The sequence below is a fragment of the Balaenoptera musculus genome, chromosome 11 (assembly GCF_009873245.2).
Source record: "Balaenoptera musculus isolate JJ_BM4_2016_0621 chromosome 11, mBalMus1.pri.v3, whole genome shotgun sequence".
In the NCBI taxonomy this organism is placed as follows: Eukaryota; Metazoa; Chordata; class Mammalia; order Artiodactyla; family Balaenopteridae; genus Balaenoptera; species Balaenoptera musculus.
In genome coordinates this window covers 35,926,632-35,943,506 of record NC_045795.1, presented here as the reverse complement: position 1 = coordinate 35,943,506, position 16,875 = coordinate 35,926,632, and the positions used below count along the sequence as shown (strand labels likewise).

The 16,875-nt window shown below is 38.0% G+C and overlaps 1 protein-coding gene across 1 annotated transcript in view; it reads left to right on the top strand.

Annotated features, from left to right (window-relative positions):
* The window catches only part of LOC118904403 (dynein heavy chain 8, axonemal), a 325,133-nt gene that overhangs the window by 129,794 nt on the left and 178,464 nt on the right, over window positions 1–16,875 (top strand). Inside the window, exons 40-42 of the mRNA XM_036870462.1 lie at window positions 25–197; window positions 2,027–2,205; window positions 7,345–7,532. Of these exons, the coding sequence (XP_036726357.1) occupies window positions 25–197; window positions 2,027–2,205; window positions 7,345–7,532 (540 nt within the window). The remainder of the gene's footprint in view (window positions 1–24; window positions 198–2,026; window positions 2,206–7,344; window positions 7,533–16,875) is intronic.

The following is a 16,875-nucleotide window of genomic DNA, read 5'->3' as shown; positions in this document are numbered from 1 at the left end:
CTCTTTGTATTTCATGTTTTTAAGGTAAAAATGCATATCAAATCAGTTACTGATTTTGAATGGCTAAAACAGAGTAGATTTTACTTTAAGGAAGATTTGGATCAAACAGTGGTGTCTATTACAGATGTCGATTTTATTTACCAGAATGAATTTCTGGGATGCACTGATCGTCTCGTTATCACTCCATTAACAGATAGGTAGGAAACTCCATTTTTATTTTTCCATTTTTGTAATTAAGTCATGTGCTTAAAATTGTTTTAAAATTGCATTTGAGGGACTTCCCTGGTGGCGCAGTGGTTAAGAATCTGCCTGCCAACGCAGGGGACACAGGTTTGAGCCTTGGTCCGGGAAGATCCCACATGCCACAGAGCAGTTAAGCCTGTGCGCCACAACTACTGAGCCTGCACTCTAGAGCCCGCGAGCCACAACTACTGAGGCCCACTTGCCTAGAGCCCGTGCTGTGCAACAAGAGAAGCCACCGCAATAAGAAGCCCGCGCACCGCAACGAAGAGTAGCCGCCGCTCGCCGCAACTAGAGAAAGCCTGCGCGCAGCAACGAAGAGCCAAGGCAACCATAAATAAATTAATTAATTTAAAAAATTGCATTTGAAATGTTAACAAAAGCATTGCTGTCGTGTGGGGTCCGTGCTAGCTCATCAAAGTCTAACAATGAAACAACCATCATTGTTAGTTAAATGCACATATACATTACATTTTTATGAAATAGAAAAAGATAAAAGAATAAAAGGACGCTTGAATGTTGTCTATGAGTAATTTAGTAATAAAGTTTAGATTGCAAGATGGACAAATGTCTCTAGAACCATAAAGGGGGTCATTAGAATTGCAAAGAAGGAAAGGACCTTGGAGGTGGTCTAGTTTAGTCTCCTGGTTTTTCAAATGGGGAAATTAACACCTAAAGTGATGTTTCTTGGCCAGGTCTGAATAATCAATCAATGGCAGATCCCCTCACCATTCTTTCCACTATAGGACACTAGACAAGAGCTGGGTTTTTTTCATCTTTATATGTCCCGCAATTACCTGGTCCCATATGCTGTGCATAGAAGACAATACACGTTTGTAGAATTGACTTAAATTGGGTCATAGAACAATGAATTCTGCTGTTACTTTAAATAGGGCTGCCTCCAGGTAAAATTATGATACAGACAAATTATATCTTCAACCTCCCCTAGACTCATCCATCCTCCCTTTATATGCCCAGTCCCATCGCAACGTAAATTTTTCAGGGTGTTTTCCCTTCAATCGATGTTTACATGTAAAGCTTCATGTCTTACGAAGCTTTACTAAGTTTGCTTATATCTGAAGTAAATATAACTGAAGCTGGATTAGGGATACAAGGAGATTCATTATATTGTTCTTTACAAGTGGTTAAATGAGCGAAACATTTCATAGTAAAATGATTTACTTGCAGTGGTGTGCTGGAGCTGGTTTGTACCAGCTTGCAAGAGCCAACGTCATGCATCTCTTCCCAGTTTTGTGCTATCACACTGGTAGCTTGTTATCAGCCATGGTGGAAGTATTTAGGCCACAGAAATCAGCGGACATAAAAATCAGATTTAAGGAATTCCCTGGCGGTCCAGTGGTAGGACTCCATGCTTCCACTGCAGAGGGCACGGGTTCGATCCCTAGTCAGGGAACTAGAATCCCACATGCAATGTGGCATGGCCAAAAAAAAAATTAGATTTTTTTTTTGTTCCTGGAGAGCCCATTGTTAAACATCTGCCAGTACACTGCTGCTTATTTGGTTCTCTGACTTGGGATTTATCGTGACCACAATGGAAGGAAGCCCTGCAGGTTTTTTACGTCAGAGTTGAGTGTTTTTGCAAACACTGTATTACTTCTAATGAATATCAGATACTCCAGCCTTGTTTGGTTGCCTGTCTCTTATGTGGGCTGCTCAAGTTCTAAAACAAACAGACTCATTCCAATCACACTGGACTTTTGCTTGTGCTTTACTGTAACATGTGTTATCCCATATTCACAATGCTTTATTTCATTCACTTTCGCAGATGCTATATCACTTTGGCACAGGCTTTGGGAATGAACATGGGAGGGGCTCCAGCAGGACCTGCGGGCACTGGCAAAACAGAAACTACGAAAGACATGGGAAGATGCTTGGGAAAATATGTGGTCGTGTTTAACTGCTCAGATCAAATGGATTTCAGGGGGCTAGGAAGGATTTTTAAAGGCAAGTGTCAAACACTTATTTTTGGTGAATTTATTTTTATTGCAATTAAATGTTATTTTCTGATAGAAGTCTAAAATGATAGTGTCCCACATAACCAAAATTAATATAGGTTGATGCATATGATACTGCCATTTTTCTGGGTCAGAATGGCTGGATATCATCAGTTTAATATTGTTCAGTACTATTGCTGGCATTACAGTCCATGAGTTGAATGTGTATTGGATTATAAAAATGGAATCAATTTATTACTGCCTGAAACAATGGTGGAGGAGATAAGATCAGGATAGCAAACTGATTACACGTGTGACTTCCCTTCCTGCATTAAATCCCATTGAAATGAAAGATTTTTTTAATTTATTTATCTATTTATTTTTGGCCACGCTGTGTGGCTTATGGGATTTTAGTTCCCCTACCAGGGATCGAACCCGGGCCCTCTGCAGTGAGAGCATGGAATCCTAACCACTGGACCACCAGGGAATTCCTGAAAGATTTTTAAAAAGGATGGTAACACTAGAAAACAAGAAGAGGGGGGGCACCAGCAGATGAGAAATTTTGAGAATATCTGGAAAGATAGATAGCAGGTGGTTTCAGATGGACAAAGAAAAAAGATTAGAGAGCACTTCAGTCTTAGAACTCAGTGCTCTGTGGTCTTCTTTTGGTGATCGCATGCAGACCCAAACTTTAAATACTATCTAAATGATCAAATTTACGTCTTTAGCTCAGACTTACCCTTGAAACTCTGGATTCACATAATACAACTGATATCTACTCCTTGACATCACCACTTAAATATCTAACAGGTCCAGATTCACTGTATCCAAAACCAAACTCTTGGTCTTCCCTCCCTGTATCTACTTCTTCCTCAGCCTTTCCTGACACACTAAACACCCACTCCATTCTTCCAGATACTTACACACAAATCTTTGACTTATCCTTTACAGCTCTCTTTCTCTCATACTCACATCCAACTGTCAGCAAACACTATTAGCTCTACCTTCAAAATACATCCAACACCAGCCACCTTCTATTATTCCCACTGCTGTCATCCTAGTTCATGCCAATCATTATCTCTCACCAGTGCTACTCCAATAAGCCTCCTAATTGGTCTCCCTGAGTTTACCCTTGTGCTCTCCATTCTAATCTCAAAACTGGTTCCTTCCAATTGTAAGTCAGATCATGACACTCTTCTGCTGAAAGCTGGGCACTGGCCTCACTGAGAATAGGAGCCGAAATCCTTACGATGGTCCTGTATTGTTTTATACAGTCACACCTGCTCCTTCCCCATTGCATGGCTGTGACCTTCTGACCTCATCTCCCGATACTGTCCCCTCACTCTCTCTACTACAGCCACTTTGACCTTTGTGATGTTTCCCAAACATCCTGAAGTACACTCCCTCCTCCATATGATTGCTATTCCTGATATTCTTCCCCCAGATATCCATCCACATAGCTCACTTGATAAAGGGCATCCCCAGCAAACATCATACTATTGAAAATTTGAAAGCATTTTCTTTGAGATGAGATATAAGATGAGGATTTCCATTACTATTAGTTCTACTTATCACTGTATTATGTATCCTGCCCAGTTGCAGTAAGGAACAACAACAATAGCGACAACAAAAATACAAAGACTGGAAAGAAAGAAATATAAAATATAGTTATTTACAAATGATTTGGTAGACAGTAAAGAAAATTCAACAAAACTATAGAAAGTCGAATTTAGCAAGTTTACTTGAATATGAAGTCAACACACAAAATAAATTTTATTTTAATTAACCACGCACAAAAAAAAAAAAGAAAATGAAAATTTCAGAAAGATATCATTTAGCACATAATTAAGAGAGTGTGGTAGGGGTTGATAAATAGACCAGTGGAATATGGTAGAGAATGCAGAAATAGGCCAGGGACACTTGACATATGGAAAAAGGTGGTATTGAAAACCAGATGAAGAGATAGACTTTGCAATAAGTCATTCTGGTACAATAGATGATTAATATTTAACAAGGGAAATTGGATCCCTATGTATATAAAAATTGGATCCCTATAACGTATAAAAATCAGTTCTGGGGATTAAATGCTTAAATGTGGTAGGCAAAACATATATGGCTTTTAGAAGGTAATAAAGGCAAATATCTTTGTTCTCAGAGTAGAAAGGGACTTTTTATACAAAAATTACAAACTATAGAGAAAAGATTGATACATTTAAACAGGGTAAGAGAATATCCCTTTAATAGATACCATGGGATTGTTCATCCAGCTCCTATCTTTAATTACCTGCCTGTTGGATATATATACATTGTACAATTCAGATTTGAACTGAGCAGGTCCACTTATACACAGATTTTTTTTTTTTAATTTATTTTTTGGCTGCACTGGGTCTTTTTTGCTGTGCACGTGCTTTTCTCTAGTTGCAGCGAGTGGAGGCTACTTTTCCTTGCCGTGTACGGGCTTCTCATTGGGTGGCTTCTCTTGCAGAGCACGGGCTCTAGGCGTGCGGGCTTCAGTAGTTGTGGCCCTCGGGCTCAGTAGTTGTGGCTCTTGGGCTCTAGAGCACAGGCTCAGTAGTTGTGGCACACGGGCTTAGTCTGCGGCATGTGGGATCTTCCTGGACCAGGGCTCAAACCCGCGTGCCCTGCGTTGGCAGGCGGGTTCTTAACCACTGCACCACCAGGGAAGCCCTACACAGATTTTTTTAAACTAAATACATACTACAGTACTACACGATCTCAGGTTGGTTGAATACCTAGATGTGGAACTATGGATATGGGAGGGCTGACTGCAAAGTTATATATCGATTTTTGACTGTGTGGAATGTCCATGCCCCTAACCCCTGCATTGTTCAAGGGTCAGTTGTGCGTGTGTTGTGTGTATATACATATATATATATAATTTTACAGTCTTTTGTGATACATCTCTAAGAAGGAGAAAAAAATAAGCTACAGACTGAGGGAAGATATTTTAACATGTATAGCTGACAAAAGATTAATATCCAGCATTAAGAAAGATTTTCTTCGGACTTCCCTGGCGGTCCAGTGGTTAAGGCTCTGCGCTTGCACTGCAGGGGACAGGGGTTCAATTCAATCCCTGGTTGGGGAACTAAGATCCCTCATGCCGCATGGCATGACCAAAAAACAAAAACAAAAAAAAGAAAGAAAAAGAAAGAAGGATTTTCTTCAAATCATTAAGAAATACAAAACAATGATGGGATAGCATTCTCACTCTTGCCAATTGGTAAGAATGGACAAGTCTGACAAACCACTGTTGGTAAGGGTGTATAGAAACTAACCCTTGGTACTTCTTCTGTGTGTGTAAGTTGGTAGCACTGCTTCAGAGAACAGCAAATAAATCAAATTTATTAATTTGATTGTATACTGTATATATTTATACTGTATATGTACAGTATTTTATAGATATATAGAAAAATAGATACACACACAACAAATTTTGAACGAGCAAAGTACGTAGCGTTTGTGAATACATGCATGAGAGCAGTAGTTTAAAAACATGCATAGGAACCATTGACATCAAATTCAGGATAGAAGTTACCTCTGGAGAAGGAGGGAGTGTGGATCCAAGAGAGACGTACATGGACTTGAACCGTAGTTCTAATATTTTATTCTTTAGGATGAAATCTGAAGCAAAATTGTTAAGATTTGATAGGTGGGTACATGGGTATTCATTATATTATTCATTATAATTGCCTGTCCTTTAAAAAAAATTAAACCCAAAGAATCACTTTTTAATCAAAGAGAAAGTTCTTCTGTGGATCACTCCTGGCTTAAGGGTTGAAGATGGTTGAGAGAAGCAGACTAGAGCACAAGGTAAATCCTAGAATGCCAAAACTATAGCAGAAAGCAGAGAAAAAGAAAAGGAAGTGGCTGTCTCCAGTATTTTTCCTCCATGTAAAAGGTCTGAAGTGGGAGTCCTGACAAAGATCAGTGCCAGGTGGAGGCTTGTGCCAGAGAGGCAAGCCCTGCACCAGGTCAGACCTCATGCTCCAGACCCAGAGGGTAAGCTCTCCTGCCTCTCTCATCCCTTCCCCCAAATCGCCAGAGGCAGCCATGCATCCTGCAAACAGGAATTTGCATTTGGAATGAGGAAATACACACATATGAAGAGATAACCAAGTATCATAAAATATTTGAAGGCATTAAGGAGGCACTCACAAACAGCAAAGAGACCTACTGACCACTTAACTGATTAATAGAGGAGACCAAAGAAAATGCAAAAGTAACTAAAATTAATGGCTTCCGAGAGATTGAAGAATTTACCACATACAACCAATTTAAGAAAAAATAAGCTGCTATGAAAAGAATAACAATTGGAATAATCAGAATTTGAAAATAAAAATTGAGAAAAAAACAAAAACAAAAAACCTCTCTTGAGTTGGAATATCTAGCCAAGAGAGTACATTGCAAAAAAAATGGAAAGTTTGAAAGAAAAATTTAAGGGCCATAGGGATAGATATATAAGTTCCAATATCCACGTAATGGAAATTCCCAAAGGAGAGAGAAGAAAAAGTGTGTGTGTGGGGGGGGGGGGGTAGGTGGGGGGAAGCAATAATAAAAGAAAGAAGAGCATTTCATGCAGTTGAAGATAATGAAGGTTTTCCTCCTTAGAGAATAGACAGGAGCAATGTTCCCAATATCCAGGTCTTCCTTGGTGCTGGGTTTTGTAAGAAATAAATAAACATCCTTTTGACCATTCTCTGTCTCACCTAGCTTCCTGGCATTTCTCTCATTGCAACAAGAAAGGAACAGAGTGATCTGACCCAGACGGGGCATCCGTTATTTTGTTAATTTCCCCCAATACTATGGCTGCTTCACCCCCATCCCCACTGGAGGTGGCACATCCAGACTGAATCAAATTTTTGTCACCCTTCAGCTTCCCTGGTGTAATGATGTGTCTATACTTTCATTTTGGCAGTGTACTATTTTCATTGTTTTGGTGATGATGTACAAATAATTAAACCTTTGTATATCACTGGAATTAACTAAGTCTTTGTAAACAGTCAGGTATGAAATTTACATAAATTGTATTTCGATGTAAAATTGTTTGAGAGTGCTTTGGAGAAATGATTGCCATCAAGAAGGTATATTACAAAGTAAAACTTATCAGATTAACTGTTTTTCATACCAGGTCTGGCACAGTCAGGTTCTTGGGGCTGTTTTGATGAGTTTAACAGAATTGAATTGCCTGTATTATCAGTGGCAGCCCAACAAATTTACATTGTTTTGACAGCAAGAAAAGAGAGAAAAAAACAGTTCATTTTTTCTGATGGTGATTGTGTTGATTTAAATCCAGAATTTGGAATCTTCTTAACAATGGTGAGAACATAGGTTTTATATATTTTTAAATTTTTTATTGAAGTAGTATAGTTGATTTACAATGTTGTATTACTTTCTGGTGTACAGCAAAGTGATTCAGTTTTATATATGTATATATTCTTTTTCATATTCTTTTCCATTATAACTTATTATAAGATATTGAATATAGTTCCCTGTGATATACTAGGACCTTGTTTTTATCTATTTTATATATAGTAGTTTGTATCTCTAATCCCAAACTCCTAATTTATCCCTCCCCCACCCCTTTCCCCTTTGGTAACCATAAATTTATTTTCTATGTCTGTGTGAGTCTGTTTTTGTTTTGTAAATAAGTTCATTTGTATCATATTTTAGATTCCACATATAAGTGATATCATGTGATATTTGTCTTCCTCTGTCTGATTTACTTCACTTAGTATGATAATCTCTAGGCCCATCCATGTTGCTGCAAAAGGCATTATTTCATTCTTTTCACCTCCTTGGTCAGGTTTATTCCTAAGTATTTTATACTTTTTGATGCGATTTTAAAAGGGATTGAAGAACATAGGTTTTAAATGCAATTTATTGGTTTAATTGTTACAGACTTAAATAAAAGTAAGCGTATATCAGTGGGTAAATGACTGACAATCCAGGGGTCAGAGTATAGTCCCTGTTATATGATTTTTTTTTTGAGTAGTAAAAATAGTCCAGACAGAAGATAAAATAGTGATATGTTAAAGATGAAAATAGCTACTGTTTATTGAGCACTAATTTTGTGTAAGGGGATGGGCTAAATATTTTATATATTGTATCAGACCGGGGGGAAGCTACAATAACAATCCCCCAAATTTTAGTGGTTTAAAACCTCAAGGATTTATTATTCTCTCATGCCCCATGTCCACTTCCGGTTGATGGTGTCGGGGTGGAGAGGGCAGGGGGTGCTTTACATGTCCTTACTCTGGTGCTGTCTCAATCGTTACTGGTTGCTGTAGCAAAGGAAAAAGAGAACAAGAAGAATTATGCTCTGGTTCTTAGGGTTTCTGTCCAGAAGTGACACAGGTCACAACCATTGGTTAAAACAATTTACTTGGCCACAGCTAACTTTGAAGGGTCAGTGAGGTATAGTCCCGTAGTATTTTGTATGGCGGATATTTTATAACCAAGACACCCGAGGCTCAGGGAAATTTTAAAAACTTGCTCAAGTCACACAGCTAGTTAGAGAAAGATGTTATTGTCTGTCTAACATCAAAACCTGACTACTTAACCTCTACACTTGGCTTTTCTCTGACACTTAATAAAGGATGATGGAAATGATTTAAAATTTCCAAAATAATTCAACAAGGTCCTATACCAAAGAATTGTAACAAATTCAGTTACCATGTGATTGAGGGCAGAGCTCTGTGATACAATGTTGTAAAGACAGAAGACCAAAGGCATGAATAAATAGAGGTGTTTATAAATTGGAGAAGTGAAGTTAATGTTGAACTGGTTTTACTTAATGCTTTTAAATGATCTCTATTCTGTTAAGTCTCTAAGTCGCAAGGTAATACAAGTACTCTGAGTTTTAAATGTCCTGTGTGGATAAAGATAAATTATAGGAAGAAAAATCAGAAAATTTTCTAATTTCTGCCAGTTAAGCAGTTGGGGGTAAATATTAATAATCCTAACGTGATCAGTTATCACTCAGGAAATTAGATGAAGTTTACTCAGTGTGATGCTGTGGCTCAGAAGAATTTAAAAGAATCTTAATGTTCCCTTTGGATTAAGAATACTATTGGAAATATCAATTAGATAATTGCATTAGGCTGTGAATAACTGAGACATGAAAAATAGTGGCTTAACATCTAAGGATGTATTCTCTTAAGATCCTTCAGTGTTTCTACACCATCATGGTTTCCATCTTCAAGGCCATCTTATAATCCAAGATGCTACAGAAGCATCTCTGTTGCAGCCAGTTGATTGAATCAACTGCCTTCAGACATCAAGGATATTTCATACACTGTGTCCCTTTGTGACTCACAGTGTAGAATTTAATCACACCAGCTGCAAGGCAGGCTGGGAAATGTGGTTTTAAACCTGGTGGTGATGCACCCAGCTTGCAACTGGGGTTCTGTGCCTAAGGATGAAAAAAAGGAGTATTGAGAGGCAGCCAGTAATCTTTGTATTCCCAGCACCTAGCAAGTTATCTGGCCTATTGACAGTGTCCAGTAAATGCTCAGGGACTGAAGGTTTCTTCTTGCACTTTCCTAAAATAACTGCCTCCTCTTTGCCTTACTTGCCTTTGAACCCTCTAACCTTTCCCTTGGGACTTTTGGTTCTGACCTGTCCTCAGACTTTTGCTACTTATTAGCTTCCTTTCCACCTCTACTTTTGTCCTTTTCAATGTTTTTCTCAACATTCCTGTCTTTATTTCCCTTCCTCCCCATGTTTTTTGTTTTTTGTTTTAAATGGTACTTTGTCAGCCACAGAACTCTATAATTCTGACTGCAAAGGATAATTGAAGAGATGAAATAAAAATTACCTAAGTAAACTGATTAGTATGAAATCCTGAATTTTCCTTCTCTTTAGATAACATATTTTAGATCATAATTACCCCAGTATTTATTCAGTTTTCTTTTCTATTTCCTTTTCTATTTTCTTTTTTTTTTTTTTTTTTTTATTCACACACACACACACTGTATTTTATTTTTACAAGACATAAATAGACTGACACCAAGCATTGTACATGGATGACCACAACAAAAGCAACAATGATTGCAATTACCAAACATGAAACACACACACTCATACTATGTCATAATATTGACATTCAGTCCAGTAATCCTCCACTGTAACAGCTCCTTTACTTTGCAGTGAAAATTGATTTGTATATTCTTTGCCTCTGAGTCCTTGTGGGATTTTTTTTTTTTTTTTAAATTCAGACAGAAAGTCACAAAAATTATACTCATCCTCATCAGTTCACTCAGTCCCATGTAATTAATTTTTTTTTCATCTTGATCTTTTGTTAGCACTTTTATGAGTTCATCAGTTTTTCATTAGAGTTCTGAAAATGCTTATTCATTCAGTTCAGCAGTACAGTCAGTTACCAGAAACCTGTACTTGTCAGAGTCTTTTCCATGAATTTCTTGAAGATGAAACCCTTTTATAGGAACATATTTGCAAAATCATCAGAGTACACCCAGGACTGTCTGTAAATGACAAAAGACTTAAAAATGACCACGGTTAAAGATTTGATGAAAGTTCATAATAATGCAGTTGACAAGAAAATTAGTTATTTCTGAGATATACATTTTAAAGTAATAACTAGGATTATTACTTATAACATTATACCAGAACATATAAGATTTTTAGAAATTTCATGTAATGTCTGAAACATTTATATTAACATATTTCCATACAAATACAAATATAAGATTTTTAGAAATTTCATGTAATGTCTGAAACATTTATATTAACATATTTCCATACATATTTCCATACAAATACAAATATAAGATTTTTAGAAATTTCATGTAATGTCTGAAACATTTATATTAACATATTTCCATACAAATAACCCAATGAAAGTTTAGTATTAGTTGTTTTGTTTGTTTTTTTATACTGCAGGTTCTTATTAGGCATCAGTTTCATACACATCAGTGTATACATGTCAATCCCAATTGCCCAATCCAGCACACCACCATCCCCACCTCACCGCAGTTTTCCCCCCTTGGTGTCCATATGACCATTCTCTACATTTGTGTCTCAACTTCTGCCCTGCAAACTGGCTCATCTGTACCATTTTTCTAGGTTCCGCATACATGCATTAATATACGATATTTGTTTTTCTCTTTCTGACTTACTTCACTCTGTATGACAGTCTCTAGATCCATCCATGTCTCAACAAATGACTCAATTTCGTTCCTTTTTATGGCTGAGTAATATTCCATTGTATATATGTACCACAACTTCTTTATCCATTCGTCTGTTGATGGGCATTTAGGTTGCTTCCATGACCTGGCTATTGTAAATAGTGCTGCAATGAACATTCGGGTGCATGTGTCTTTTTGAATTACGGTTTTCTCTGGGTATATGCCCAGTAGTGGGATTGCTGGGTCATATGGTAATTCTATTTTTAGTTTTTTAAGGAACCTCCATACTGCTCTCCATAGTGGCTGTATCAATTTACATTCCCACCAACAGTGCAAGAGGGTTCCCTTTTCTCCACACCCTCTCCAGCATTTGTTGTTTGTAGATTTTCTGATGATGCCCATTCTAACAGGAGTGAGGTGATACCTCATTGTAGTTTTGATTTGCATTTCTCTAATAATTAGTGATGTTGAGCATCTTTTCATGTGCTTCGTGGCCATCTGTATGTCTTCTTTGGAGAAATGTCTATTTAGGTCTTCTGCCCATTTTTGGATTGGGGTGTTTGTTTCTTTGATATTGAGCTGAATGAGCTGTTTATATATTTTGGAGATTAATCCTTTGTCCGTTGATTCATTTGCAAATATTTTCTCCCATTCTGAGGGTTGTCTTTTCGTCTTGTTTATGGTTTCCTTTGCTGTGCAAAAGCTTTGAAGTTTCATTAGGTCCCATTTGTTTATTTTTGTTTTTATTTCCATTACTCTAGGAGGTGGATCAAAAAGATCTTGCTGTGATTTATGTCAAAGAGTGTTCTTCCTATGTTTTCCTCTAAGAGTTTTATAGTGTCCAGTCTTATATTTAGGTCTCTAATCCATTTTGAGTTTATTTTTGTGTATGGTGTTAGGGAGTATTCTAATTTCATTCTTTTACATGTAGCTGTCCAGTTTTCCCAGCACCACTTATTGAAGAGACTGTCTTTTCTCCATTGTATATCTTTGCCTCCTTTGTCATAGATTAGTTGACCATAGGTGCGTGGGTTAATCTCTGGGCTTTCTATCTTGTTCCATTGATCTATGTTTCTGTTTTTGTGCCAGTACCATACTGTCTTGATTACTGTAGCTTTGTAGTATAGTCTGAAGTCTGGGAGTCTGATTCCTCCAGCTCCATTTTTTTCCCTCAAGACTGCTTTGGCTATTCGGGGTCTTTTGTGTCTACATACAAATTTTAAGATGATTTGTTCTAGCTCCGTAAAAAATGCCATTGGTAATTTGATAGGGATTGCATTGAATCTGTAGATTGCTTTGGGTAGTATACTCATTTTCACAATGTTGATTCTTCCAATCCAAGAACATGGTATATCTCTCCATCTGTTGGTATCATCTTTAATTTCTTTCATCAGTGTCTTATAGTTTTCTGCATACAGGTCTTTCGTCTCCCTAGGTAGGTTTATTCCTAGGTATTTTATTCTTTTTGTTGCAATGGTAAATGGGAGTGTTTCCATAATTTCTCTTTCAGATTTTTCATCATTAGTGTATAGGAATGCAAGAGATTTCTGTGCATTAATTTTGTATCCTGCAACTTTACCATATTCATTAATCAGCTCTAGCAGTTTTCTGGTGGCAGTTTTAGGATTCTCTATGTATAGTATCATGTCATCCGCAAACAGTGACAGTTTTACTTCTTCTTTTCCAATTTGTATTCCTTTTATTTCTTTTTCTTCTCTGATTGCCATAGCTAGGACTTCCAGAACTATGTTGAATAATAGTGGTGAGAGTGGACATCCTTGTCTCGTTCCTGATCTTAGAGGAAATGCTTTCAGTTTTTCACCATTGAGAATGATGTTTGCTGTGGGTTTGTCATATATGGCCTTTATTATGTTGAGGTAGGTTCCCTCTATGCCCACTTTCTGGAGAGTTTTTATCAGAAATGGGTGTTGAATTTTGTCAAAAGCTTTTTCTGCATCTATTGAGATGATCATATGGTTTTTATTCTTCAATTTGTTAATATGGTGTATCACATTGATTGATTTGCGTATATTGAAGAATCCTTGCATCCCTGGGATAAATCCCACTTGATCGTGGTGTATGATCCTTTTAATGTGTTGCTGGATTCTGTTTGCTAGTATTTTGTTGAGGATTTTTGCATCTATATTCATCAGTGATATTGGTCTGTAATTTTCTTTTTTTGTAGTGTCTTTGTCTGGTTTTGGTATCAGGGTGATGGTGGCCTCATAGAATGAGTTTGGGAGTGTTCCTTCCTCTGCAATTTTTTGGAAGAGTTTGAGAAGGATGGGTGTTAGCTCTTCTCTAAATGTTTGATAGAATTCACCTGTGAAGCCATCTGGTCCTGGACTTTTGTTTGTTGGAAGATTTTTAATCACAGTTTCAATTTCATTACTTGTGATTGGTCTGTTCATATTTTCTGTTTCTTCCTGATTCAGTCTGGGAAGGTTATACCTTTCTAAGAATTTGTCCATTTCTTCCAGGTTGTCCATTTTATTGGCATAAAGTTGCTTGTAGTAGTCTCTTAGGATGCTTTGTATTTCTGTGGTGTCTGTTGTAACTTCTCCTTTTTCATTTCTGATTTTATTGATTTGAGTCCTCTCCCTCTTTTTCTTGATGAGTCTGGCTAATGGCTTATCAATTTTGTTTATCTTCTCAAAGAACCAACTTTTAGTTTTATTGATCTTTGCTATTGTTTTCTTTGTTTCTATTTCATTTATTTCTGCTCTGATCTTTATGATTTCTTTCCTTCTGCTAACTTTGGGTTTTGTTTGTTCTTCTTTCTCTAGTTTCTTTAGGTGTAAGGTTAGATTGTTTACTTGAGATTTTTCTTGTTTCTTTAGGTAGGCTTGTATAGCTATAAACTTCCCTCTTAGAACCGCTTTTGCTGCATCCCATAGGTTTTGGGTCGTCGTGTTTTCATTGTCATTTGTCTCTAGGTATTTTTTGATTTCCTCTTTGATTTCTTCAGTGATCTCTTGGTTATTTAGTAACGTATTGTTTAGCCTCCATGTGTTTGTCCTTTTTACGTTTTTTTCCCTGTAATTCATTTCTAATCTCATAGCGTTGTGGTCAGAAAAGATGCTTGATATGATTTCAATTTTCTTAAATTTACTGAGGCTTGATTTGTGACCCAAGATGTGATCTATCCTGGAGAATGTTCCGTGCGCACTTGAGAAGAACGTGTAATCTGCTGTTTTTGGATGGAATGTCCTATATATATCAATTAAATCTACCTGGTCTATTGTGTCATTTAAAGCTTCTGTTTCCTTATTTATTTTCATTTTGGATGATCTGTCCATTGGTGTAAGTGAGGTGTTAAAGTCCCCCACTATTATTGTGTTACTGTCGATTTCCTCTTTTATAGCTGTTAGCAGTTGCCTTATGTATTGAGGTGCTCCTATGTTGGGTGCATATATATTTATAATTGTTATATCTTCTTCTTGGATTGATCCCTGGATCATTATGTAGTGTCCTTCCTTGTCTCTTGTAACATTCTTTATTTTAAAGTCTATTTTATCTGATATGAGTATAGCTACTCCAGCTTTCTTTTGATTTCCATTTGCATGGAATATCTTTTTCCATCCCCTCACTTTCAGTCTGTATGTGTCCCTAGGTCTAAAGTGGGTCTCTTGTAGACAGCATATATATGGGTCTTGTTTTTGTATCCATTCAGCCAGTCTATGTCTTTTGGTTGGGGCATTTAATCCATTCACGTTTAAGGTAATTATCGATATGTATGTTCCTATGACCATTTTCTTAATTGTTTTGGGTTTGTCTTTGTAGGTCCTTTTCTTCTCTTGTGTTTCCCACTTAGAGAAGTTCCTTTAGCATTTGTTGTAGAGCTGGTTTGGTGGTGCTGAATTCTCTTAGCTTTTGCTTGTCTGCAAAGCTTTTGATTTCTCCATCAAATCTAAATGAGATCCTTGCCGGGTAGAGTAATCTTGGTTGTAGGTTCTTCCCTTTCATCACTTTAAGTATATCATGCCACTCCCTTCTGGCTTGCAGAGTTTCTGCTGAGAAATCAGCTGTTAACCTTATGGGAGTTCCTTTGTATGTTATTTGTCGTTTTTCCCTTGCTGCTTTCAATAATTTTTCTTTGTCTTTAATTTTTGCCACTTTGATTACTATGTGTCTCGGCGTGTTTCTCCTTGGGTTTATTCTGTATGGGACTCTCTGCGCTTCCTGGACTTGGGTGGCTATTTCCTTTCCCATGTTAGGGAAGTTTTCGACTATAATCTCTTCAAATATTTTCTCTGGTCCTTTCTCTCTCTCTTCTCCTTCTGGGACCCCTATAATGCGAATGTTGTTGCGTTTAATGTTGTCCCAGAGGTCTCTTAGGCTGTCTTCATTTCTTTTCATTCTTTTCTTTAGTCTGTTCTGCAGCAGTGAATTCCACCATTCTGTCTTCCAGGTCACTTATCCGTTCTTCTGCCTCAGTTATTCTGCTATTGATTCCTTCTAGTGTAGTTTTCATTTCAGTTATTGTATTGGTGATCTCTGTTTGTTTGTTCTTTAATTCTTCTAGGTCTTTGTTAATCATTTCTTGCATCTTCTCAATCTTTGCCTCCATTCTTATTCCGAGGTCCTGGATCATCTTCACTATCATTATTCTGAATTCTTTTTCTGGAAGGTTGCCTATCTCCACTTCATTTAGTTGTTTTTCTGGGGTTTTTTCTTGTTCCTTCATCTGGTGCATAGCCCTCTGCCTTTTCATCTTCTCTATCTTTCTGTAACTGTGGTTTTTGGTCCACAGGCTGCAGGATCGTAGTTTTTCTTGCTTCTGTTGTCTGCCCTCTGGTGGTTGAGGCTATCTAAGAGGCTTGATGGGAGGCTCTGGTGGTGGGTAGAGCTGACTGTTGCTGTGGCGGTCAGAGCTCAGTAAAACCTTAATCCACTTGACTGTTGATGGGTGGGGCTGGGTTCCCTCCCTGTTGGTTGTTTTGCCTGAGGCAACCCAACACTGGAGCCTACCGGTGCTCTTTGGTGGGGTCAATGGCAGACTCTGGGAGGGCTCACGCCAAGGAGAACTTCCCAGAGCCTCTGCTGCCAGTGTCCTTATCCCCACGGTGAAACAGAGCCACCACTCGCCTCTGCAGGAGACCCCCCAACACCAGCAGGTAGGTCCGGTTCAGTCTCCCCCAGGGTCACTGCTCCTTCCCCTGGGTCCCGATGCACACATTACTTTGTGTGTGCCCTCCAAGAGTGGGGTCTCTGTTTCCCCCAGTCCTGTCAAAGTCCTGCAATCAATTCCCTCTAGGCTTCAAAGTCTGATTCTCTAGGAATTCCTCCTCCCGTTGCCGGACCCCCAGGTTGGGAAGCCTGACGTGGGGCTCAGAACCTTCACTCCAGTGGGTGGAATTCTGTGGTATAAGTGTTCGCCAGTCTGTGAGTCACCCACCCAGCAGTTATGGGATTTGATTTTACTCTGATTGCGCCCCTCCTACCGTCTCACTGTGGTTTCTCCTCTGTCCTTGGACGCGGGGTATCCTCCTTGGTGAAGTCCAGGGTCTTCC